Genomic DNA, 27,932 nt, shown 5'->3' on the forward strand with positions numbered 1-27,932 from the left:
CAGTGCAGGTCGCCGGCGGCTGAGCGGATCAGTCAAGGATGAACGACGACACACGCACGCATCTTTTCCTCACGTGATGATGTCACTTCCTGTTGTCATGCGTCTGCTAACACAACACAATTTGTGTCGACGTGTGAGGCAAACGTGACCTGTGACCTCCTTAAAGACCTTGTTCCATTTTTCAAAATCACGATGGCAAAAGCTGACGCGGCCGTCAATCATCACACACACACACACACACACACACACACACACACACACACACACACACACACACACACACACACACACACACACACACACACACACACACACACACACACACACACACACACACACACACACACACACACACACACACACACACACACACACACACACGCACAGACATGCACACACAGCTAATTGTCTCCATGTTGTGCTGCATCCTAGACCTCAGTCAGCGCTCCCCTCCTCCTCCTCCTCTTCACCCCACGAAAAAAAGAAATGAGCAAAGCTTCTCTGCAGTGGGAGAGAAGTGATGAGGGAGGAGGGGGAGGCAGGAGGACGAGAGGAGACACTCGTGAGAAGGAGAGCGAGAGAGAGAGGGGGGGGAGAGAGAGACAGAGAGAGAGAGAGAGAGAGAGAGAGAGAGGAGAGGACAGGCTGCAGTTGGGAGCCTCCTCCAGTGATCACACACCTCCTCACATGACAGCAGCACCTCCTCGCTCTGCAAGGTGAGTCACGTCTTCGGCTCCTTCTCCTCCTTCCTCGCACTGACCCTTCACCCCGCCTCACCTCGTGCTCGCATTTTTTTTTTTTTTGGAACGACGCTCCATTTACTTCAAGCGTGCACGTGACCGCGCGGCCGTGTGCGCGCTGTCGTGCTTGCGCTGGCAAAGGACCAGAAACCAGCGCACTCTATCTGCCCCAGGAGAGTGTGCGCGCGCGTGTTCTAAAAACTCCTTGTCGGGGAAATCATCGTCTGATTGTATTCCAGCACACTGCAGCACTAACCTCTGCATGTGTTTGAAGGAGTGTGCGTGTGTGTATTTAGTTGTGTTCTACTGTTGTTAGCATGTGCCAACACTCCCTAGTGTAATAGTGCATTCAGAACCACGGACAGCAACTCTGTGGTGGAGTCTTAGGGCATCGAATTGATCGCAACTAGATTGTCCAGGTTGTCCTTGGGCTGGGCGATTACTCGAAAACAGAATAAAAACCTAATTTTAGAACTTCTAACCAATACAAAACTGTTGTGTTAGTTATTTTTGTTTTGTGTGTGTGTGTGTATTTAGTTGTGTTATAATGTTGTTAGCATGTGCCAACACTCCCTAATGTAATAGTTTATTCAGCACCACGGATAGCAACTGTGTGGTGTAGTCTTAGGGCATCGAATTGATCGCAACTAGATTGTCCAGGTTGTCCTTGGGCTGGGCGATTACTCGAAAACAGAATAAAAACCAAATTTTAGAACTTCTAACCAATACAAAACTGTTGTGTTGGTTATTTTTGTTTTGTGTGTGTGTATTTAGTTGTGTTATAATGTTGTTAGCATGTGCCAACACTCCCTAGTTTAATAGTTTATTCAGCACCACGGACAGCAACTGTGTGGTGTAGTCTTAGGGCATCAAATTGATCGCCACTAGATTGTCCAGGTTGTCTTTGGGCTGGGCGATTACTCGGAAAAAGAATAAAAACCAACATTTAGAACTTCTAACCCATACAAAACTGTTGTGTTGGTTATTTTTGTTTTGCACCTTTTGTGCAATGTTAGTTGTAAATTGTGTGCCAACTGCACAACGTGTGCGTCTTAAAATAAAGCTTCAGCTATCGATTATTTTGGTAATCTATCAATCAGTTTCAATCAAAACACACTTTATAGCCTCAGGGCGTATTTTAGGGGAAATAGTTGGAAAAAAACATTTTTTTACTTGTCACATGTTTGTGCACGGGCAGCGCGGTACAAAAGGGGTAAGTGCATGGGCCTAACAATACAAAGGTCCTGGGTTCGATCCCTAGGCTCGGGGTCTTTCTGTGTGGAGTTTGCATGTTCCCTCCGTGACTGCGTGGGTTCCCTCCGGTTACTCCGGCTTCCTCCCACCTCCAAAGACATGCACCTGGGGATAGGTTGATTGGCAACACTAAATTGGCCCTAGTGTGTGAATGTGACTGTGAATGTTGTCTGTCTATCTGTGTTGGCCCTGTGATGAGGTGGCGACTTGTCCAGGGTGTACCCCGCCTTCCGCGGGGTACACTATTGTAAAGTCACAAGCATGCAAATACTCTAAAGTTTAAGGTATTCTGTCTAAATGAAAGATTTTGCAGATTGTACATTTAAATTTACAGCATTGCGCTTAGGGGTTTGTGTTATTAGCCTAGTTAACTGTTGGCCATATGACAAATGTTGACAACATGTTCACTTGTATTTTTGTGGCAAGTCGTTTCAGACTTTTAGCGGTTATGTCTCTGCTTCATTGTAAACTGCATCGAAATGAACCACGGTGTGTGCTTAAATGTGTTGAACCTGGTTGCAAGCACTTATTTAACAGATACGGAGCAGTAATGCTCTTTTTTAATACCAAAGTGCCGTGTTGTGAGTTGTACTTTCAAGTTAACATCCTTAGTACCGCTCACATGTCTTGGAAACACAGGCATTTTGCAGATACTAGTATTGGTGACTGTGCATCACAGTGAGAAGGTCCTGGATTCGATTCCCGGGCGAGGGGTCTTTCTGTGTGGAGTTTGCATGTTCTCTCCGTGACTGTGTGGCTCTTCTCTGGGGCTTCCTCTCACCTCCAAAAACATGCATGATTAAAAAAAACATGATAGGCTGATTGGAAACATTAAAATTGGCCCTAATTTGATTTACAATGAATTCCTGCAAACGACGGCTGCCAGTATTTTACTGTAAATGCAATAGTTTTTTGTAAACAGGTTAACAATATATCAGGTTTTTTTTCATAGTAATATACCGTAAGCAAAAACAGTTATCAACTGTAAAATTAACGGATTCAACATCAACATATTGTAATGTTCTATACATCGTGACTGTATTATTTTACGGTGAATCTATTGTGTGAGTGTGTGTGTGTGTGTATATATATATATATATATATATATATATATATATATATATATATATATATATATATATATATATATATATATATATATATATATATATATATATATATATATATATATTAGGGCTGTCGAATTAATACTTTTTTCAATTAGATTAATCACATTTTGGAATTTGAATTGATCCTGATTAATCACAGGTGATTACTCGCTTGAATACTTTAAATGAGTTTATGAAAAGCCAATATTTGTACACAAATGCAATATTTTATTGTCAGACTTTCATCCAGGAATGTTTTACTTGAATTCATGTCATTTATTTGCCCAAAACCTGGTAACAGTTGTTTCTAAAGTTTTTTATTCAGGCTGTATTTTGGAGTGAAATTTGCTAGTGGGCAAAACAGTTGGCGTCTCTTCACTCATGTTTGTACTGATGTATGCATTGATCAGATCACTGACCGTATAGTGGTTAGGGTAAGAGAGCTTGTATGGTCAAAAAAAATTGTATGATTAATCTCAGTGTGTACATGAATAATGCAATATTTTATGTGACTAACCACAGTTAAAAAGAAAAACACACACACACACACATATACACACACATATATATATATATATATATATATATATATATATATATATATATATATATATATATATATATATATATATATATATATATATATATATATATATATATATATATATATATATATATATATATATATATATATATATGTGTGTATCCATCCATCCATCCATTTCCATTTCCTACCGCATGTCACTCTCTGGGTCGCTGTGGGTGCTGGAGCCTATCCCAGCTGCACTCGGGCCGAAGCCGGGGTTGTGTGCGTTGTGGGTATATATATATACATATATATATATATATATATATATATATATATATATATATATATATATATATATATATATATATATATATATATATATATATATATATATATATATATATATATATATATATATATATATATATATATATATATATATATATATATATATATATACACACACATCCAAAATGTATTAAAGTCAAATACAAATAAGACAAGAGAAGTATTCAACACTTCTCTTTTTTAAAATAAACCTGTACAGCATATATCGGCATCTACAACAACAATACGATTCAGTGGCCGGACGGGACAGATTTTAATATATTTATTTATTTATTTTTAACTTGGGCCCTACCGCGAGCCAGATTGTTGACGCTTGCAGGCTGTAGTTTGGGGACTCCTGGGCTACAGCTTAAACACAACAAATATGGCTGATGCTGATGATGCAAATAATAACTAATGAATCATTCATATTGGCTTCATCAACGTTACTGCCAACATTTGTCTGTTTGCTACTAATTACACTGCAATACTTTTTGTTCAACATTCTAAAAATCGCATATTACAGTAGGCTCTGTGTGTGGCTATTGATTAGTTTAGTAATCGATTAATCCATTGATTAGTTTGGTCGATTAATCGGGTAATCAGATCAAAAAAAGCAATGTAGAGCCTCAGTAGGTATTTAGGGAAAACAGTTGAATAAGCGATTTTTCTGCTTATTACATGTTCATGTGTGAGCTTTGTGCACAGGTTACACTATAAACATAACAAACATGGCCGACACTGATGATGAAACTATTAAACAATAATAACAAATGAATAATTTATATTGGGTTCATAAAAGTACTGTCAACATTTGTATGTTTGATACTATTTACACTGCATTACATTTTGTACAACATTCTACTAAACTCATACTACAGTAAGCTCTGTGTTTAGCTATCGATTATTTTAGTGATCGATTAAGCCATCAGTTAGTTTGGTTGATTAATCGAGTTATCGGATATCACAAACTTTATAGCCTCACTACGTGTTTTTAGGGAAAATGTGTGAAATAAACAACTATTTTTCTGCTTGACATAACCTTCTTTCTTTTTTTTTTATTAAATGAACATCATCAACATTGAAAAGTCACTTTTAACATGTGTGCATTAATAAAAATAACAACTTGGGCTGTCAAATGATTAAAATATTTTGCATTGTTCAAAGTTAACTTAAAATTAATCGCGATAATCACAGATAGGTATAATTTTTCATCATTTATAAGTGTACCCTCCAGTGGTCCCCAACCACCGGTCCGGGGACCAGTACCGGTCCGTGACGCATTTGCTACCGGGCCGCACAGAAACAATAATTAATTTATAAACTACCGCATTTTCTCCGACTTAACTTTCGCCTGTCCCACTAAACACACCAATAAGCTTGTTAATATAACTTGTTTGTTATAGTACATTGGACAATGCACATTAATGGACATATAAAATCTTAATGCGCCAGATTGTAGCCAAAGGCTAATTTTTCATGCTCATTTTTTTGCTGTTTTTATCTGCCACAAGTAGAAAGCCGGTCCGTGAAAATATTGCATACATTAAACCGGTCCGTGGTAGAAAAAAGTTTGGGGAATCCTGCCCTAGACAGATCATTTTCAGGGGGGGTGGCTACATATTACTCCATGACAATGTTTTAACCTTTTCTCTTAATTAATCAAATGTAATACTGAACCTGCTAATCATTCTGTAATTGAGGACTCCACCAGGACATGTTATAAAATAATTTACACAGTATTTTCAGCGCAGCTGATGTTTGCTGCAGGGATGTCGCTCGCCTCTTCTCTCGGCAAAAAAAAATTATTTCTTGTTGGGAGAACAACTTGCCATGATTTTGAATCTGATATTTCCATAAAGTAGGCTTTCCTCTGTCCATTTTTGCTCAATTGGGGCTCATCAGCAGCAAGTGAAATGCAGCCAAGTTCCCCCGCTACGGCGCGGCTCGAGGGTCAAAAAGGAAGTGTTTGCGTTACTTGCCTGTTAAAAAAATGGGTGCCGTTATTGGAATTTATAATTAACACGTTATCATGTTAACTTTGACAGCCCTAATAAAAACATTAACAAAAATCTGAAATCTAAAACACTTAGATTACGGCACTCACTGATCCTATTGCAGCAACCGTGCAGAAACCATGTCCACATATTTTTGTGATTCGTAAACAGTGTTTCGTTTGACCCCGAAGAACATGCTTTATCAGTATCATGCAGTATAATGTTTCAAATCCTGCTTCAAAAAGCTGTGCACTACAAAACGTGGTCATTGTAGCCATTAATCCTGACATCCTCATTTTGATTAAAAAAAATAAAAAAACCCGCACAAATTGTTTAATTCATTTTTGTTTTGTTTGTTAAAATGTTGTATGCTGTATATTGTGCTCCTCAGTTAATGTTGCTTATCGGTTGGAATGTTATTATTATTTTTATTTTTTTCAGGCAAATTGATGCACTTCATATCTTTTCTGTTACAGACAAACAAACAATGTCAATAAAGTTATTATTTGTTGTGATTTGATCTGTATTTCTTTGTTATCTATTTTTTGTTTTCTTTAATGTTAATATGGATACACTGTTATGCAAAGGTGTACTTATATCAATTGTATAGAGAAATGGTGCTATTTATGGTTGCGGCGAAAATAATTGTACTCCTTCCTTGGAAGCGTGACAGAAAATAGTTGAGAAAGCTCTGGCGTATTTAAAGTTCTGGGCACTAAGAACATAAGATGCTGGGTCAGTTCTCAACCAATCAGAGACAGCGTAGCCTGTTTGCATCATTTCCTGTTACTTTTGTTAATTGGGAGGAGCAGTTCTTTAAAAGTAGCACTTTGACACTGCAGGTGTGAGTAGTCTTAACAGCCAAGCTAATCATTGCCATGGTTGTTTCCCTCAGCTCTCATCGTCGTATTGCAGTATGATCATGTTTCAGTACAGTCAGGGCAAACTTGTCCTTCATTAATCCTGCCCTCATTCATCTTCATTCTCTTCTGCCTCTTCTTCTCATCCTTCAGTCTCCTTGTGTATGCTTCACACACACACACACACACACACACACACACACACACACACACACACACACACACACACACACACACACACACACACACACACACACACACACACACACACACATACACACACACACAAGCACACACTGGTTTAAACATGTCCACTTGTTGGTGCCAGTTGGCGTGCGCTGGGTCCGAGGGACATATTGCCTCTCAATAGAAACGTATGCACGCACACACACACACGCACACACACACACGCACACACACACACACGCACACATACACACACACACACACACACACACACACACACGCACACACACACACACACACACACACACACACACACACACACACACACACACACACACACACACACACACACACACACACACACGCACACACACACACACGCACACATACACACACACACACACACACACACACACACACACACACACACACACACACACACACACACACACACACACACCCCTGGTGATGGCCACGTGACTTAAATCGCCATCTGTGGAGCCAAGCTTCCACACTGACCCAAACACTTTCATCTTTGATGTTCTTTCAGGAGTCACATGACAGGAAGTGAACAGGTTGTTATAATAAGGTTAAGATTATTATTATTATTTTTAAGGACTTCATTAGCAGAAGTCTTCTCCTCCTTCTTCTCCTCCTCCTCCCCTGTCTTATTTTCTTCGTTCTTAATCTACTTCTTCTTTATTCCTCCTTATTCATCATCTCCTACTTCTCCTTTTCCATATCCTCCTCTTCCTCCCTTGTGTGCCTTCTTTTTCATCTCCATCTTCTCCTGCTTCCTTTTCTTATTGTCTCCTCATTCTCCTTCTTCATCCCACTCTTCTCTGTCCTCCTCCTTTTCTCCTTCTCTTTCTTTATCCCCTTTTACTCTTCTTTTATCTCTTGCTTCTCCTTCTTCTTTATTACAACCTTCTTCTTTTACTTCTTCTTTATCTCCTCATGTTTCCCCTTGTTCCTTCCCTTCTTCATCTCCTCATTTCTCCATATCTATATGTTCTTCTCCTTCCTCCCTCCTTTTTCTCCATATCTTTATTATGTTCTTCTCCTTCCTCCCTCCTTTTGCTCCATATCTTTATTTTCCCGCTGTTCCATCTTCTTCATCTATTTCTCTTTCTTCTTCATCTTCCTCTTCTAATTTTCCTTTATCTCCCTCTTTGTCTATTTATTTGCATTGTTATTTATCTCTTTCTCCTTCATCTTCTCCTCCTTCCGCTTCTTTTTCCCTCCTCTTTGTTGTCTCCTCATTTTCCTTCATCTCCTTATTTCTCCTTATTTCCTTCTCTGTCTTTTCCCCTTTCACTTCTTCATCTCATTCTGTTCCTTCTTCTCTCTCTCGTCCGCCTACTTTTACTTCTTCCTGATCTCATCCCCCTTCTTCTTTCCCTTCTTCTTTGTCTCCTCATTTCTCCTTCTTCATATCCTCTTTTTTTTCCCTTCTCTTTCTTTTCCCTGTTACATCTTCTGCATCTCCTTCCCCTTCCTCTTTTTTTCTTCCTTATTCTCTTCCTCGTTCTTCTTCTTCATTATCTACTTTTTTCATTGTTCTTCATCTCCTCCTTCTTCATCTTCTTTTTTATCTTCTTCTTTCCCTTCTTCCTTATCTCCTTCTCCTTCATCTTTTCCTCCCTCCCCTTCTTTTCTCTCTCTTTCTTTCTCTTTCTGTTTCCTCTAGTCTTTCTTATTCGTCTCCTCCTTCTTCCGTTTCTTTCTACAGATGACTTCGTTCAGCACGCGAGCGTTGACGCTGCTGTCATCCATATTTGGAGCATGCGGGCTGCTGCTGGTGGGCGTGGCCGTGTCCACAGACTACTGGCTGCTGATGGAGGAGGGTGTGGTCCTGCAGCAGAACCAGACCACCGAGGTCAAGATGGCGCTGAACTCGGGCCTGTGGCGTGTCTGCTTTGTGGCGGGTGAGGAAGAACTTGTTATGGCGGTGTCGCCATGTGGCCATGTTTGTTTGGGCCGCTCTGAAAGGTTAGCGGACAAAAACCCTCTGCCGGCCTCCTGTGTGTGTTTGTGTCTTTCACTTGTACATTTTGGGTCTCATTGGTCTCCTCCTTGACATTTTGTGCCTTTGTAAACCCCCCAGGACCCGAGAAGGGCCGCTGTGTGGCGTCTGAGTACTTCAGTGAGCCTGAGATAGAGATCACCACAGAGAACACGGCCAACATTCTCAGTGAGTCTCATTGCCATGACAACAAGATGACAATGATGAGAGTGCTCCTCTGACCCCTTACTTTCTTTAGAAATGGTGCGGACAGCCACGCCTTTCCCTGTGGTGTCGCTGCTCTTCGTCTTCATCGCCTTCGTCATCAGCAGCATCGGACACATCCGGCCTCAGCGGACAATCCTGGCCTTTGTCTCCGGAATATTCTTCATCCTATCTGGTGAGGGTGCAGTGTATTGTGTGTTTTTGTAATACGTGCGTGTGTGTGTGTGTGTGTGTGTGTGTGTGTGTTTTTGTAATACGTGCGTGTGTGTGTGTGTGTGTGTGTGTGTGTGTGTTCTTGTATTTCTGTCTTTCTTGAGACATCATGAAGGAAAAGTACCTTCCATATGAGGACCGGTGAACAAGTTAAGACCAAAATCCTGGTCCTAAGACGGAAAACCAATGCATCTAAGAGAGAATGTCTCCTTTGCACCCCTGGTGGTGAAATCTATGAAAATGAGGGTGGTCTCACAAAAGAGGGATTTTTCAAATTGACTGCGTGTCGGTTTTAAAAGTGCTCCCCCTCTGGTCAACATATGAAATAACATGTGTGTGTAAAAATTTGAAGTGCTCCCCCTCTGGCCAACATATGTAATAACAAGTGTGTGTAAGAAATTTAAATGTGCCCTCTTTGGCCAAAATTAATACAAAACATAAATAAATATGTACTGTATATAGAGACATACTGTAATAACTTGAAGTAAATAATGAAGATTAAAAACCAATTACAAAAAAAAAGAACTAAAAGCAGTCTTTTTCTCACATTGTGTCGACTTTTTTCTTATAAAATTGAGAACAATTTCTCATATTCATTCTGTTTCTGTAATATTGCAATATTTTTTAATATTGTTAATAAAAATAATAAAATTGTTACTTTTTTATGTAAAATTATTACTTTTTAATGCAAAATGGTGACATTTGTCTTATAAAATGATGACTTTCATCACAATATTGCCATTTTTTTTGTTGTTCTTGTAAAACAGTGACTTTTTTTTGTGTGGAATTTTGCCAAGTAAAATTCAGATTATTATTATAATATTTTAATATAACATTTTGAAAGTTGTCTTATAAAATTGTGTCTTTTGTTGAGTAAAAATGACAACTTTTTTTTATAAAATTGCCAAAATGTTCAGCTTCTCTTATAAAATTGTGACTGATATTGAGTAAAATTCCAACTTTTCTCATAATATTGCACAAATGTTCAGTTTTTCTTGTAAAATTTTGACTTGCGTTGAGTAAAATGACGGCTTTTATTATAATACTGCCAAAATTCTAAGTTTTTCTTGTGAAATTGTGACCTTTTTCTTGTGAAATTCCAACTCATTTTTCACAACAATATTTTCTATATTGGCATACTATGTTTATATTATTATTGTTGTAAATACAAATCTTTATACATCTAGAAAGGGTTGTCCTAAAGAGGTAGGCATTTTTTGGAGGTCTCAAGAAGGTAACAAATATGTGCGTATGTGCGTGCGTGCGTGCGTGCGTGCGTGCGTGTGTGCGCGTGTGTGTGTAAGACGAGTGTACGTGTGTGTGTGTGTGTGTGTGTGTGTGTGTGTGTGTGTGTGTGTGTGTGTGTGTGTGTGTGTGTGTGTGTGTGTGTTCTTGTATTTCTGTCTTTCTTGAGACATCAAGAAGGAGAATTCCATTCCAAATGAGGACCGGTGAACAAGTTAAGACCGAAATCCTGGTCCTAAGACGGAAAACCAATGCATCTAAGAGAGAATGTCTCCTTTGCACCCCTTGTGGTGAAATCTATCAAAATGAGGGTGGTCCCACAAAAGAGGGATTTTTCAAATTGACTGTGTGTCGGTTTTAAAAGTGCTCCCCCTCTGGTCAACATGTGAAATAACATGTGTGTGTAAAAATTTGAAGTGCTCCCCCTCTGGCCAACATATGTAATAACAAGTGTGTGTAAGAAATTGAAATGTGCCCTCTCTGGCCAAAATGAATACAAAAAATAAATAAATATGTACTGTATATAGAGACATACTGTAATAACTTGAAGTAAATAATGAAGATTAAAAACCAATTACAAAAAAAAAGAACTAAAAGCAGTCTTTTTCTCACATTGTGTCAACTTTTTTCTTATAAAATTGAGAACAATTTATCAAATTCATTCTGTTTCTGTAATATTGCAATATTTTTTTGTAAAATTGTTCCTTTTTTATGTAAAATCATTACTTATTAATGCAAAATGGTGACATTTGTCATATAAAATGATAACTTTCATCACAATATTGCCATTTTTTTTGCTGTTCTTGTAAAACAGTGACATTTTTTGGAGTGGAATTTTGCCAAGTAAAATTCTGAATATTATCATAATATTTTAATATAACATTTTAAAGTTTTCTTATAAAATTGTGACTTTTGTCGAGTAAAAATGACAACTTTTTTTCATAAAATTGCCAAAATGTTCAGCTTCTCTTGTAAAATTGTGACTGATATTGAGTAAAATTCCAACTTTTCTCATAATATTGCACAAATGTTCAGTTTTTCTTGTAAAATGTTGACTTGCGTTGAGTAAAATGACGACTTTTATTACAATACTGCCAAAATTCTAAGTTTTTCTTGTGAAATTGTGACGTTTTTCTTGTGAAATTCCAACTCATTTTTCACAACAATCTTTTCTATATTGGCATAGTATGTATACATTATTATTGTTGTAAATACAAATCTTTATACATCTAGAAAGGGTTGTCCTAAAGAGGTAGGCATTTTCCGGAGGTCTGAAGAAGGTAACAAATACGTGCGTGCGTGCGTGCGCGTGTGCGTGTAAAACGAGTGTGCGTGTGAGTGAGTGTGTGTGTGCGTGTGTGTGTGTGTGCGTGTGTGTGTGCGTGTGGGTGTGTGTGTTTGTGCAGAATGCATGTTGTCATGAACGTGCTGGACTTCCTCCAGCTTCCTTAAAAGTTCTGCGTGGGTGCCATGACCAGGGGCGGATTAAGAAATTTTGGCCCCCTGGGCCTGACATGGTCTTGGCCCCTCAACCCCCCGCGCGTGTGGGCGCACACACACGCACGCACTATGCAAGAAATACTGTATACTGTGAACAGACATGCACACTGTACTGTACAGAAGAGTGCACATACTGCACACACACTATTAGGTATACCACACAGACACTGACAAGCACAGGTTTCACACAGACACAGGGGGAGGGGATAAATGGCCTAAAAATAAACATTTTTGAAAATGATTACGCCCACTTCAGTGATGGTGCATTGGGTCATTTGAGAGATATTATGTATTGGAAGTTGGTAGCTATCATGAAATAAACCCCCCAACCCACCCAAAAAACTAAATCGGACATGATTTTTGCCCCCTTTTCCTCCCTTCTATCATTAAAAATAAAATAATATCTTAGGAAAACACATTGGCATAACGGCAGCTGTGCAGCAAATTGAGGCTCAAAGTCTGTATCTATTTGTGGTTAAGCTTGAGGAGAAGGAGAAAGGTAAAATGATAACATGCATCGGAGAGCACCACAAAGAAAGGTGTAGGCCAGTTCATGGTACAAGGGCTGCATGCAGGTCAAGATAGCCCATTTCCAAGAATGCTATAGTGGCTGGACAGGCACTGGACATGTCCTGAACTCAGTGTCAGACGTGGCTGCCGAATACTTGGATGAAGTGAAGCAGCTGACAGATCTCATGCTGCCCCATCTGAAGACTGTCCTGGCCAGGCAGAGGATGGATGAGGAGACCTTCCCAATGGACCCTGCCAGTGAACAGGCTAGTAACATTGATGGCACCCCTGTGCACAACATTGGGATGGAGAGACAATGTGGCAAGGTGGACTACAAACTGAAGAAGTTGGGCACACTGAACGCAGTCAATAGGTCAATAATTTTACAGAAGAGCCAGGAGCTTCAGAGGTTTCAAGGCAGCAGCACAAGCAAAAAGGGAGGTTGAACTCAACTGGAGTAAATTCATGAAGGCAAAATTCGAGAGTAGGGCAGATGAGAAACAAGAGATGGCTCAAAGAAAGGAGACTAGACATGCTGGACACACTGAAATCTTTTGATGGCCCCTTCACGATAGTGGGGAAGTTGAAAAGTTCCTTGTGGATGAAAGTCTGCACAAGAATGCAAAGCTGCAGAGAATGAAGCTTGAGGTTCAGTTTGCCAGAGAAAGCACCAAGCTTCTGCCTAAAGTCAATCCTATCTTCACAATCCAGGTGACACTTCCCAGAAATGGCAAAAGTGCAATTCTCCAAGTCATAATGGATACTTAGAATTTTATGGTGGTGGTAAGTATTCATGAAAACAGGTAGCCTAACATTAGTGAATGGGTGAATTCTGGAAATAACCTAAAAATCTTACACAGTGCACCTTTAAGCAAGGGGTTTCTTTCGTGCTTTCAATTTTGCAAAATCATCCACCACATCATTGAAGTCCAACTCTCTTGTCAGCTCACTCTCAATTGCCATTAGAGATAACGCATTTAATCTTTTCTGAGTCATTCTTGTGCGCAGCTCATTTTTTACTCTTGACAAAAGAGAGAATGAGCGTTCTCCCTCACAGTTACTGACCGGTAGAGTGAGAAAAATCTGTAGCGCAATGTATGTATTAGGAAACGTAGGCTGTAGTCCAAAATGTATTATTGTTTTGAGCAGTCCTGAAGGGGTCCTCTCCTCATCAGTGTTGTTGAGCTGTATAAAAGATTTGAACTGTATAAGCTCCTGTCCAAGACTTTCATTGAGGTCAGATGGGTATGATTCAGTGAGAATCTTGGCCTTGTGAAGGACTGAAGCATTGGACTCTGTATCCAAAGAGAAAAGGACACTGAACAAATTGTTCAGATGTTTGTAGGCCTCCAGACGGTGATTAAGGCTTGAACTCAGTTGATCAATAGAGGCAATAAATGTCTCTATTTGAAACAGTTGCCTTCCCTCAAGCACAACATCTGGGGATGCTGATTCATCAGCAAACTTTTTACGTTTCCTCGTCCGTTCAGCCCTGTAAGATGGGGTGCCACCCAACATGTTTAAGGCTTTCTGCTCAAAATGATCAAATAGATCTCTTTGGGAGAGAACAAAGGTGCGCAGAGATTCCAGCAATCTAACTGCTGTACCAAGGTCCATGTCTGCTTTTTGAAGTTGCAGACTTGTGGCCTGAAATCTGGACAGAACAGTGTCCCAAAAGCCTGCCATGAAGGCCATCTCAAGTGAATCCAGCTTCCGCACTAGACTGTCAGCTTCAGTTCGTGTGTCTCGTTTCTCTGTGTCATCAGTGGAAATAACCTGTAGTGCTGCTTTTATTTTACTGTAGTTCTGCCACAGTGCTTTGGTAGATTCTGCACGGCAACTCCAACGCGTGTTGGATAAAGCTTTAAGTGTGAGATCTATGTTGGAATTGCCAAATACCCTGTCCCATCGGTGTGTGGATGCAGTTGTGAAGTTGTAAATAGACTGAATCAAGTCAAAATACTTAGAGACTTCATTTCCACATCTGTCAATGCTGTTGACTCCCACCAAATTCAAAGAGTGAGCTGCACATGGAATATAGTGTATTAATGGGTTGCTTTTCTTTAAGTGAGCCTGCAACCCATTATACCTCCCTGACATGTTGCTGGCATTATCATAAGCCTGCCCCCTGCAATTTGACAGCTCTAACCCTAGATTTTCCAACACAGACATGACACAGTTAGCCAAACTTTCACCTGTATGGCTAGTAATGGGCTCAAAACCCACAAAGCGTTCAACAACACTGCCCTCTTTGCTAACAAAACGGAATATGAATGTCAATTGGTCCACATGAGATAAATCTGGGGTTGAATCCACAATGATAGAGTAGTATTTGCTTGCTTGCAGTTCATCTGCTATAGCCTGTTTGGTTTTTGCACCCATCAATTCAATGAATTCCTCACAAATGGTGGAGGACAGATATGAGGTATTACCTCGACCCATCTGCCCAAACTTTCTGATGTGATCCTTTAGAAAGGGATCAAATTCAGCCAGGACCTCCAGAATACCAAGGTAGTTCCCATTGAGAGGAGACCCTAACGATTAATTTTTACCCCTAAATGCAAGGCCCCTTTCTGCAAGGAATTTAATGACTGCAACAACTCTTTGTAACACCTGCCTCCAATAGCTGCTCTCTGCCTGAAACTGTTTGAACAGGTCTGCATCAACTGTGGCACCTTTGGCGCGGTTCAAGACTGCTTGCATGCAGGTTATGTGCTCAGCACTTCGCTCATGTTCACCAAATCTTTCTGAGTGTTTCCAATCACAATAGCCTGTCACAAAAGAATGCGTTTTTGGGGAAAACAGTTTGCATGCAAAGCAGTAAACATTACCAGTAGAGGGAGAGTACATCAGCCACTCTCTTTGTACTCGTTGTCCATTGGGCAAGTGTGAAGTAAAATGTTCATTGTTTAGGCATCGGGTTTTGCCTCCTAGCCCACTGTTCCTCACAGAAGCTGGATAATGGCTGTGACGGTTGTGAAATGATTTTGCACCTCTTTGAATAAGAACTTCCTTCATTGACTCAGTGAGGGTCTCAGCCCATTTAGCGGGATCACTAGGTAGAGTTGTCACTGTAGATGGTGTTGAAGAAAGATTCAGCTCATTTTCTATGCTGTCCAGAGGTGCAGTGACCTCACATTCATCCGAGCAACTGGCTACTGCTGAATTGGTTGAATCATAAGCATCAGAAGCATTTGGTTCAGTGTCTACACTTGTAGTGGTCTCAGGATCTTGGGAGCTACATGCTAGCTCAGGTGCATTGCTAACCTTAGCTGAATTTGCAGTAGCATTTATAGAATTGCTTTCAGCAGATGTCTTTGTACTGAAGAAGCTGGAGATATTTGGAACACTCTCAAGTAAAACTGATTCCTTTTTTTTCTTTTCTTGCTGAATTTTTTTTCTAGCTCCTCCACTTAAACGTTTATGATCCATATTTCCCTTCTTTCTTTGCACATTGGCTCTTTGCCTATCACAACAGATAAACCAACTATGTGTGTGTGTGTGTGTGTGTGTGTGTGTGTGTGTGTGTGTGTGTGAGTTTGTTTGTGTGTTTATGATCGGTGCTGCTTCCTTCAAGTGTGTGAGGTGATTTAGTGAAGTGAAGTGAAGTGAATTATATTTATATAGCGCTTTTCTCTAGTGACTCAAAGCGCTTTACATAGTGAAAACCCAATATCTAAGTTACATTTAAACCAGTGTGGGTGGCACTGAGAGCAGGTGGGTAAAGTGTCTTGCCCAAGGACACAACGGCAGTGACTAGGATGGCGGAAGCGGGAATCGAACCTGCAACCCTCAGGTTGATGGCACGGCCACTCTACCAACCGAGCTATACCGCCCCTTTAGAAAACTAGCAACCCAGCATCAACACTCCAAAGCAGAGAATAACAGCTTACTAGCATAGACAATTGAGAGCAGAGAATCAACTGATTCGTCTGATAGACAGCAGGAGAGCAGAGTGGTCAGTGATGATCGAATCAAGAAAATGTCTAAATGGCAAGGGAACAGACTGATTTGTACTGAGGAGAAAGAGAGAGAGAGCCAATTACAGTGAAATATATTCCAAAAGAGCCAAGTGACTAGCTGAAGGCAGGGACAAATGCCTTGGAGTGACCAACAAGAGTGCAAAGTACCAAATGGCAAAATGTGGAAAGACCAACAGGCAGATCTGCTTTTACCTCTTATCTTCACAACCAAAAAGTTGCTAAATGATGTTTTCAGTCGCTAGCCAGGTATGGCCAAAAGACGCGAAATCTAGCGGCAAAGTCGGTCAATCACACTGACAGTGAAACAAATATTTTGAAAAGATAATAATTGTACACCTTTGTGCACTTTAGTCTTCTATCTAAATATTTTCACAAAGGACACCAAGGCAGCTTGCTAGCTATGATGGGAGCAACAATGTCTGATAGACAGCAGGAGAGCAGAGTGGTCAGTGATGATCCAATCAAGAAAATGTCTAAATGGCAAGGGAACAGACTGATTTGTACTGAGGAGAAAGAGAGAGCCAAGTACAGTTAAATATATTCCAGAGCCAAGTGACTAACTGAAGGCAAAGACAACAGCCAGATACCTTAGCAGAGACCAACAAGAATTCAAAGTACCTAATAGCAAGATGGCGAGACCAACACAATAAATTGTATTAGGATTTAATTTATTAACGTTAATCTTAACAGCCAAAAAGTTGCTGAATAATGTTTGTAGTCGCTAGCCAGGTATGCCCAAAACAAGAGTCGCTAAACCTAGCAGCAAAGTTGCTTAATTGCAACACACTCTAGGATTCAGGGGAATTAAGGATAATAAAGATATTAATTGTACAACTTTTTGTACTTTTTTTCTATTTTTTTGAGTCGCCAGCCATGTATGGCCAAAAGTCGCTAATTGAATGCCAACGTTGCTTAATCGCCAACACACTGGGACTCACTGAAGGACTGACTGAATAAAAAAGATAATTAAGATAATTGTGTACTTTTCTCTTCTGATATTTTCTCTAAGGACCCCAAGCTATCTGCAAGCAGCAATAATGTCTGACAGACAGGAGAGCAGAGTGGTCAGTGATGAATGGCAAGGGAACAGGCTGATTTGTACTGAGGAGAAAGAGAGAGAGAGAGCCAATTACAGTGAAATATATTCCAAAAGAGCCAAGTGACTAGCTGAAGGCAGGGACAAATGCCTTGGAGTGACCAAGAAGAGTGCAAAGTACCAAATGGCAAAATGTGGGAAGACCAACAGGAAGATCTGCTTTTACCACTTATCTTCACAACCAAAAAGTCGCTAAATGATGTTTTTAGTCGCTAGCCAGGTATGGCCAAAAGACGCGAAATCTAGCGGCAAAGTCGGTCAATCACACAGTGAAACAAATAATTTTAAAAAGATAGTAATCGTACAATGTCTTGTACTTTTGTCTTCTTTCTTAATATTTCTCAAAGGACACCAAAATGTCGCTATCTGCAGGCAGCTTGCTAGCTATGATGGCAGCAACAATGTACCTTAGAGTGACTGACCAACAAGAGCTCAAAGTACCTAATGGCAAAATGTGGAGAGACAGACACAATAAATTGCATTAAGATGAAGAGAACTGTTGCTATTATTAATCTTAACATCAACCAGAAAGTCGCTAAATGTCACCAGCCAGGTATGGCCAAAAGTCGCTTAATTGGCCACACACAGTAACAGAGAAACTAACAAAAAAAAGATCATAAAGATAATAGTTGTACAACTGTGTGTACTTTTGTCTTCTTTCTAAATATTTTCCCAAAGGACACCAAAATGTTGCTATCTGCAGGCGGGAGCGTGCCTATGTTCCCCGGGTCCTATGTTCCCCGGGTCCTATGTTCCCCGGTTGTTCCTGGGTCTTTGTATGCGACCGGGGAACTTAGGACCCTTTTTCTAAAAAAGGGTCCTATGTTCCCTGCATTGTATCTGGCGAAATTGCGAAATTGTGCCCTGACCAAAACCATCCCTAAACCTAACCTGTCACAGGGCGTTGTGGAGCACTTTTTTTTGGCGAAATTGTGCCCTGACCAAAACTATCCCTAAACCTAACCTGTCACAGGGCGTTGTGGAGCACTTTTTTTTGGCGAAATTGTGCCCTGACCAAAACTATCCCTAAACCTAACCTGTCACAGGGCGTTGTGGAGCACTTTTTTGGCGAAATTGTGCCCTGACCAAAACCATCCCTAAACCTAACCTGTCACAGGGCGTGCGGCAGCAGATAGAGCAACTCAAACGCGAACTTCCTTCCTTCGACAACTTAAACGCGTCTCTGTCATGCGTGTCTGCGTGCGTCTTACTTAGTCGCGCATTGGAAGCAGCGGGGAACATAGAACCCTTTTCTGGAAAAAGTGTTGTACGTTCCCCGCAGCGGGGAACATAGAACCCTTTTTTTTAAAAAGGGTCCTTAGTTCCCCGGTAGAGGGGAACATAGGACCCGGGTAACATAGGGACGGGGAACATAGGGATGACCCGCTGCAGGCAGCTTGCTAGCTATGATGGCAGCAACGATGTCTGCCAGACAGGAGAGAGTGGTCAGTGACGATCGAATCGAGAAAATGACAAAATGGGTCAAAGACCAAAAAGTTATTAACTGACAGCAGTGACAAATGTCAGACTGTAAACTTTCTCGAAAGAAAAGGACAAAATGGGAAGATGCTGATAATAACAGCAAAATGGAAAATATAAGAATTTCCAAGTAATGCTCAACTCAAGTGTGTGTGTGTGTGTGTGTGTGCGCGCGTTAAACTTCTTGTTGAATGATTTCAAATGATCTCTGAGTCTGAACTGAGGGAAAGGAAACCAAATTTTGAGCAGTCTCTCACGAGTTCAAAATACCAAATGAGGAGATTCTAAAAGAACAGACCGGTTTATGAAAGACTTGATGGGGGAGGGGCACAGCTAAGAATACTTGAGTGAGATTCTGTGATCCAAATTCGAGATAGAGCTTTTTGATAATGATAATTTGTCAGAGTAAGGTTGTGTAATCAAAATTTGAGAATGAGCTTTGTCAATCAATCAAGAATATTTGCATTAAGTTCTGTGATCAAAATTCAGAAACAACCTTTAATAATTGATAAAGAATATGTGAGTGAGGTTGTGTGATCCATCCAATTTGAGAATTAGCTTTGATAATAATGATTGAGAGCCTCTGGCCCTCTGTGGATCATGGCCGCGGGGCCAATTTTGCCTGGCCCCTTGGGGCCTCTGTGGGTCGTGGCCGCGGGGCCAAGTTGGCCTGGCCCCTTGGGGCCTCTGACCCTCTATGGATCGGGGCCAAGTTGGCCTGACCCCTCGGGGCCTCTGGCCCTCTATGGATCATGGCCGCGGGGCCAAGTTGGCCTGACCCCTTAGGACCTCAGGCCCTCTGTGGGTCGCGGCCGCGGGGCCAAGTTGACCTGGCCCCTTGGGGCCTCTTACCCTCTATGGATCGTGGCCGCGGGGCCAAGTTGACCTGGCCCCTTGGGGCCTCTGGCCTTCTGTGGCTCGCGGCCGCGGGGCCAAGTTGGCCTGGCCCTTTGGGGCCTCTGGCCTTCTGTGGGTCGTGGCCGCGGGGCCAAGTTGGCCTGGCCCCTTGGGGCCTCTGACCGTCTATGGATCGTGGCCGCGGGGCCAAGTTGACCTGGCCCCCTGGGGCCTCTGACCCTCTATGGATCGTGGCCGCGGGGCCAAGTTGGCCTGGCCCCTTGGGGCCTCTGACCGTCTATGGATCATGGCCGCGGGGCCATGTTGGCCTGGCCCCTTGGGGCCTCTGGCCCTCTGTGGGTCGCGGCCGCGGGGCCAAGTTGACCTGGCCCCTTGGGGCCTCTTACCCTCTATGGATCATGGCCGCGGGGCCAAGTTGGCCTGGCCCCTTGGGGCTTAAGATTATTATTTTTGCAAAAGTAGTTTTGCTTGGGTCGCGGCCGCGGGGCCAAGTTGGCCTGGCCCCTTGGGGCCTCTGGCCCCCTGGGCCTGGGCCCGGTAGGCCCGGTCATTAATCCACCTATGGCCATGACCCACGAATGTCCCGTTCTCGGGTCAGCGCCGTCTAATGTCGCTTTGATTTAGACTTGCTGCTGACAGGCCTGCTGGGAGAAACCAACATGGTAACGTCACACTCCTGTTGCATGGAGGGCCAGTGAGGTGGGGGGCGTGTCCTCTTGGTTAACGCCAAGATTTAGGATGACATCACCTTTTTTTTGCACCAGGCAGCGTAGCTCACACGTATGTTCCCGCTGTGCGACCGTGCACACGTTTACACGTTGCCAGCTTCAACACCCCCACCTCGTGGCCAACACTGGCAATTGCAGCTTTAATGTATCAGTCATTTATCCCTGTTTTTTTTTTTACTTAGACTTAGACAAACTTTATTGATCCACAAGGGAAATTGTTCCACACAGTAACTCGGTTTCAAAGGATGGAAAGGGTAAGGATGATGCAGGTATTAAGTAAACTAAAATGTACCATGGTAACAATATAAAATATGTCATTTATGTAATATTTACATATTATATATACAGTATATAATATATACTGAAATATTATATTATTATATTATATTTTGAAATAATTATTTACATATATATATATATATATATATATATATATATATATATATATATATATATATATATATATATATATATATATATATATATATAAAAAAAAAAAAAATATATATATATATATATATATATATATATATATATATATATATATATATATATATATATATATATATATATATATATATATATATATATACATATACATATGTACACACACTTGGCTTTGTAGCACCATAATGACCAACATTAAAATACAGTAGCATAGTAGGTTTAAGTATTCATTAAAAACAAGGCAGAGGTTTTATTTAACAAGTATATTTAATATTGTCGGCCACAGTAACAATACACACAGTTAGAACAGTAACACTGAGTTAGAATGTAGAAAAATAAAACATTATACTTCAATCAAGTGATTATTTGGCTTACCGCTAGGTGGAGCCCACATACCACTTTATAGAGCAGACCTGGGCATTGTACGGCCCGCGGGCCGCATCCGGCCCTTTGCGCATCCCTGTCCGGCCCGCGTGAGGCCAATTATAAATTACAAAATACATTTCAAAAAGTATCTATGCCGAGTGTGCAATACAACGGTGCTGCTTTTGTTTTGAAAAGCGTTATTTGTATTACTTCCGTGTGGACGTATGCGCGTGTGCGATTGTGAGTGAATTGAACGGTGCAATCACAAATTACAAAATAAAGTTTAAAAAACATCTATGTCGTGCGCGCAATACAACTGTGCTGCTTTTATTTTGAAATGTGTTATTCATGCCGTATGTCCGGGGGGAACCTGTGAGTGAAGGTGCATAGAGACAAGTGATGAGACGCTAAAAAAAGAAAAGTTGATGAGGAATGGCGTGTTTTCAACAAGACATGGACTGGCAAGTATTTCTTTACATAAATTAAAGGTAAAGCCGTGTGCTTAATTTGTGGTACACAGCTTGCTGTGTTTAAAGAATATCATTTTAATCGCCACACGAAGAAACACGAGGGAAAATACCGGAATGTGTCTGATGAAGCGCGCGCAAGGGAGGCCGATGCGTTGATGGTAAAACTGCAAACCCAACAAGGACTTTTTGCCATATTTCACACCCCCAGAGATGCAGCCGTCAGGACAAGTTTCGTCATTTCTCACAAAAGCGCCAGAAAAAGTAAGGCGTTTTCTGACGGAGAGTTTATTAAGGAGTGCTTATTGGACTCTGTTGCGCTGATATGCCCGGAGACATGGACTGTTTTTCGCTAACTTTGGATGAGAGCTGTGATGTACGTGACACCGCCCAGCTGCTCATCTTCTTACGTGGGATAACTGCAGACTTTCAAATCACGGAGGAGCTCGCAGCCATGCAGTCAATTAAAGAGACAACCACAGGTAATGACTTGTTCACATAGGTAAATGCGTGTTTGGACATGTTAGGACTGAAATGGGACAAGCTGGCAGGTGTGACAATCCAATCCACTGTATTTATATAGCACATTTAAACAACAAAATGTTTCCAAAGTGCTGCACAACAATATTAAAAACAATATTCAAATATTATCCTTAGCTCCACCAATGACTGAATAAAAAGAAAAAACAATTACATATAAAACCAATATAAAAAACAATATAAAATGTTGATGGTTGTCCAAATCTGATGGGGAAAAATGTTGGATAATGCAGGATAAAGTGACCATCAAAAGCAATCTGCTTTTGTATAAAGTTAAGTTAGGTTAAATTAAATTATTATTATTATTATTACAAAATGTAATTAAAATATTGTCGTGTGGCCCTCCAGCAGTGCTCGGGTTGCTTATGCGGCCCCCGGTGAAAATTAATTGCCCACCCTTGTTCTAAACATACTCCAGCTCATGAACTTACATTAAAACATGCTTTTACAAACCCCATTTCCATATGAGTTGGTAAATTGTGTTGGATGTAAATATAAACGAAATACAATGATTTGCAAATCCTTTTCAACCCATATTCAGTTGAATGCTCTACAAAGACAAGATATTTGATGTTCAAACTCAAAAACTTTTTTTTTTTTTGCAAATAATAATTAACCTACAATTTCATGGCTGCAACACGTGCCAAAGTAGTTGGGAAAGGGCATATTCACCACTGTGTTACATGGCCTTTCCTTTTAACAACACTCAGTAAACGTTTGGGAACTGAGGAGACACATTTTTTAAGCTTCTCAGGTGGAATTATTTCCCATTCTTGCTTGATGTACAGCTTAAGTTGTTCAACAGTCCGGGGGTCTCCGTTGTGGTATTTCAGGCTTCATAATGCGCCACACATTTTCAATGGGAGACAGGTCTGGACTACAGGCAGGCCAGTCTAGTACCCGCACTCTTTTATTATGAAGCCACGTTGATGTAACACGTGGCTTGGCATTGTCTTGCTGAAATAAGCAGGGGCGTCCATGGTAACGTTGATGGCAACATATGTTGCTCCAAAACCTGTATGTACCTTTCAGCAATAATGGCGCCTTCACAGATGTGTAAGTTACCCATGTCTTGGGCACTAATACACCCCCATACCATCACAGATGCTGTCTTTTCAACTTTGCTCCTATAACAATCCGGATGGTTCTTTTCCTCTTTGGTCTGGAGGACACAACGTCCACAGTTTCCAAAAACAATTTGAAATGTGACACTGATGTCGCCTGTTGATGCAGTACAGCCTGAGGGATCGAAGGTCACAGGCTTAGCTGCTTACGTGCAGTGATTTCTCCAGATTCTCTGAACCCTTTGATGATATTACGGACCGTAGATGGTGAAATCCCTAAATTCCTTGCAATAGCTGGTTGAGAAAGGTTTTTCTTAAACTGTTCAACAATTTGCTCACGCATTTGTTGACAAAGTGGTGACCCTCGCCCCATCCTTGTTTGTGAATGACTGAGCATTTCATGGAATCTACTTTTATACCCAATCATGGCACCCACCTGTTCCCAATTTGCCTGTTCACCCATGTGGGATGTTCCAAATAAGTGTTTGATGAGCATTCCTCAACTTTATCAGTATTTATTGCCACCTTTCCCAACTTCTTTGTCACGTGTTGCTGGTATCAAATTCTAAAGTTAATGATTATTTGCAAAAAAAAAAAAAATGTTTATCAGTTTGAACATCAAATATGTTGTCTTTGTAGCATATTCAACTGAATATGGGTTGAAAATGATTTGCAAATCATTTTATTCCGTTTATATTTACAACTTACACAATTTCCCAACTCATATGGAAACGGGGTTTGTATTTTTTCAAACTATAATTTTGCGGCTGTTTCTGATGCAATTGGCTGTACACATTCCTGTAGTGTATCTTAACCAGCAGGCACTCTAACACGCACCCGACAGCACAATAATTGTAAAACAAAATACACACTACAACCAAAAAAATAAAATAACTTATTAAACCTTCATTTTGTCAAAATCTTCATTAGCTTTGGACCAACAATCCCAGAGAAATGGTGACTTTTCGTGTGGTGGTCGAAGGGGCCGTAGGCGCAAACTGGCAGCCACGCTTCCGTCAGTTTACCCCTGGGCAGCTGTGGCTACAAATGTAGCTTACCACCACCAGGTGTGAATGTGGAGTGAATGAATGATGGGTCATCACTTCTCTGTGAAGCGCTTTGAGTGTCTAGAAAAGCGCTATATAAATCTAATCCATTATTATTATTATTATTATTATTTTGTGTGAAGTATGTGAACTGTGGTGTCTGCCGCCAATGTATTTGTAATCACTGTATGTATCACTCATTGTGTATTATTCTTTTTATTTTAATAATATTTATTTATTCATTTGATAGGGAAATCATAATGCAGGTACTGAGAAAACAGACACTTTTTAAAAAAAATGTATTTCATTGCGTATTATTCTAATTGATCTTTCTTTTTTGTAACATGCTAAATGTCATGTTGTTGTTATTTCCCAATATTTCTGCACAATAACTCAGATATGGTAACACTGGTGAGCAGTAGAGAATATGGAGTGATTATTTGTCCATACTATTTGAACTGTGTGTGTGTGTGCAGGTCTGAGCCTGGTGGTTGGCCTGGTCTTGTACATTTCCAGCATCAATGATGAAGTGATGAATCGACCCAGGGAGGCCGAACAGTTCTTCCACTATCGCTACGGCTGGTCCTTTGCCCTCGCCGCCTCCTCCTTCCTGCTCAAAGAGGTGAGCAGCGTCGCTCTTAGTAATAATCATCAAGTATGATTGAGCATGATATGATCGCTCCTCCCACAATGACATCACAACCTTTAGTCCCCGCCTGCTTCCTCCTTCCACCGTCTTTCCATGCACCTTCTCTCAAAGGTTTCTCTCCTCTTTCCCACAATACCTCCTTCCTCTGTCCTCCTCCTCTATCCTTATCTCCTCTCCTCCTTTCTCCATCACTGTTTTTCCTGAAGCTGCAGGAAAGGGAATTAACATGCACACACACACACACACACACACACACACACACAGACACACACACACACACACACACACACACACACACACACACACACACACAGGGGGCTTGTTGGAAAGATGAACACAATGTGCATGTAAATGAGCTCAGCGTGAAAACATGAATCAATTGTTTAGTTAGTTGTTAATAGTTTAGTCCACAGGGGGGCGCAGAGCTCGTTTGGCAACATTTGTGCATCAGGGCAAGAACACTGTTGGTTTTGGAGCACACGTGTCTTTTTATTCGTTTGTGTGTCATCGTGCAACTAAACGCATGAAGCAAACACCCATTACTACATCAACATATCCTCTTGTTGCCATGGTGATGGCACCATCCTTTGCTTAGTGGTTAGACGGTGTAACTACAACTGTGTGTGAGAGCTTCTTGCATCACCAGAAGACCGTAGCGCTTATCGGGCATCCAGTAACGGTGTGTCTGTGGCTTGCAGGGTGCAGGCGTGATGTCGGTGTACCTCTTCATGAAGCGCTATGCGGAGGAGGAGAGCTACAGGCCGCACCCCGCCCTCTACCGCCCCCGCATGTCTGACTGCAGCGACTACAGCGGTCAGTTCCTCCACCCCGACTCATGGCCGCCGCCTCAGCGTGGTCGCAGCCCGTCCGACGTCTCCTCGGACATTTCCATCCAGCTAAACCAAGCCACGCCCTCTCGGGCCCAGGCCGCCCGGGCCATGTTCTCCTCCTCCTCGGGGCCCTCGTCTTCTGCCAGCTACCACTTCCAGCCCGCCACTTCCTACCCGCACCCTTTCCATCAGTCCGCCACATCCACCATGCCGCGGGCGTCCCACCCCCCTATGGGCTACCACCTGCCCCAGTCCCTGCCTATGGCGGCGCCGCCCGCCGCTGTTCTTCCGCCACGTTACCACACACATATGCGGCTTAGCGCCTCGCCATGCTAGTCTGCGTGGGAGAGGCAGCGTGCACGCACACACACACACACACACACACACACACACACACACACACACACACACACACACACACACACACACACACACACACACACACACACACACACACACACACACACATTGTTACACTCTGTCACTGCGTGGGAGGAGCAGAGCAAAACGAGGAAATACAAGAGGGAGGGGCAGGTGGGCGGAGAGATAGATTACCGCCGCCGAGACGAAAACGTTCACAAGGATGGACGCCTTCATTATTACACACTGGAGACAGGAAGTGGACTTTTCTCATTCAGAACTTTCATCATCATCAACCTCATAATAAACACATTTTCATCCTCACCCCGATGATCATCACGTCTGCATCCAGGCTTTACGAGGTGACTTCAGCAGGGACCCTATTGATGAGGCTGAAGTCAAAGGTCAAATCAGGGATTATTACTTTGAATGGACGACGCTGGAGCCAGCTGGGGTCAAAGGTCATCCTGGCAGTAGCAAAACACACACTGGTAAAGAGGTGTAAGGTTTTTTTTTATGTCTTTTACTTCAACATGTTCTCTTCCGTCCAGTCGTGTGAGTGGGAGCTCAGAGGTCATGTGTGCGTGGCTGTTAATAAAGAGGCTGACAAAGATCATATTAATCATAATTACACGTGTTGTCGTCATTGAAGCGCATGTAGAAGGTGTAAAAAATTATACTTTTGGTTTTAGTCCCACAATAATGTGACAAAATCTCCTCATTAGCAGTAGAGAGAGTCAGCTCCAGCTCGTGGTGCCCAAGATCAGACTTAAATCCAGAGGAGACAGGGCCTTCTCTGTGGTCGGCCCTAAGCTCTGGAATACTCTGCCCCTCCATGTTCAAACCGCTCCCACAGTGGAGTGTTTTAAGTCTCATCTTAGGACCCACTTTTATTCTTTGGCTTTTAACACTACGTGAGTTGTGTGGTCCTCTGTCTTCTGTTGTCCTCTATGTTTTTTTTTTTAATAAATGTTGATTTCTATTTACTGTTTTAATTGGTTTTTCCCTTTAAAATCGTTTTTAATCATATTTATTTTTATATTGTTTTTATATTGGTTTTATATTTATTTATTTTTTGTTTTTATTCAGTCATTGGTGGAGCTAAGGATAATATTTGAACATTGTTTTTAATATTGTTTTTAATATTGCTGTGCGGCACTTTGGAAACATTTTTATTGTTTAAATGTGCTATATAAATAAAGTGTATTGGATTGGATTGGATTAGAAGAAGACATCTTTAGTGACAGTTGATGTCTCAGTCAGCAGGGGGCAGTGTAGCAGAAGTCATTTGATTAAAGACAGGAAGTTGCACAGCTTGT

General features: G+C 41.4%; 1 protein-coding gene across 1 annotated transcript; it reads left to right on the forward strand.

Annotated features, from left to right (window-relative positions):
* Nucleotides 1-590: 590 nt before the first annotated feature.
* On the forward strand, nucleotides 591-27,932 carry LOC133655115 (voltage-dependent calcium channel gamma-7 subunit-like). The gene is made up of 6 exons (XM_062055031.1): nucleotides 591-716; nucleotides 8,735-8,930; nucleotides 9,110-9,196; nucleotides 9,267-9,407; nucleotides 25,251-25,396; nucleotides 26,122-27,932. The coding sequence occupies exons 2-6, from the start codon at nucleotides 8,735-8,737 to the stop codon at nucleotides 26,587-26,589; spliced, it is 1,038 nt and encodes a 345-aa protein (XP_061911015.1). The 5' UTR covers nucleotides 591-716; the 3' UTR covers nucleotides 26,590-27,932.

Source organism: Entelurus aequoreus, linkage group LG08, assembly GCF_033978785.1.
Source record: "Entelurus aequoreus isolate RoL-2023_Sb linkage group LG08, RoL_Eaeq_v1.1, whole genome shotgun sequence".
Taxonomy (NCBI): Eukaryota; Metazoa; Chordata; class Actinopteri; order Syngnathiformes; family Syngnathidae; genus Entelurus; species Entelurus aequoreus.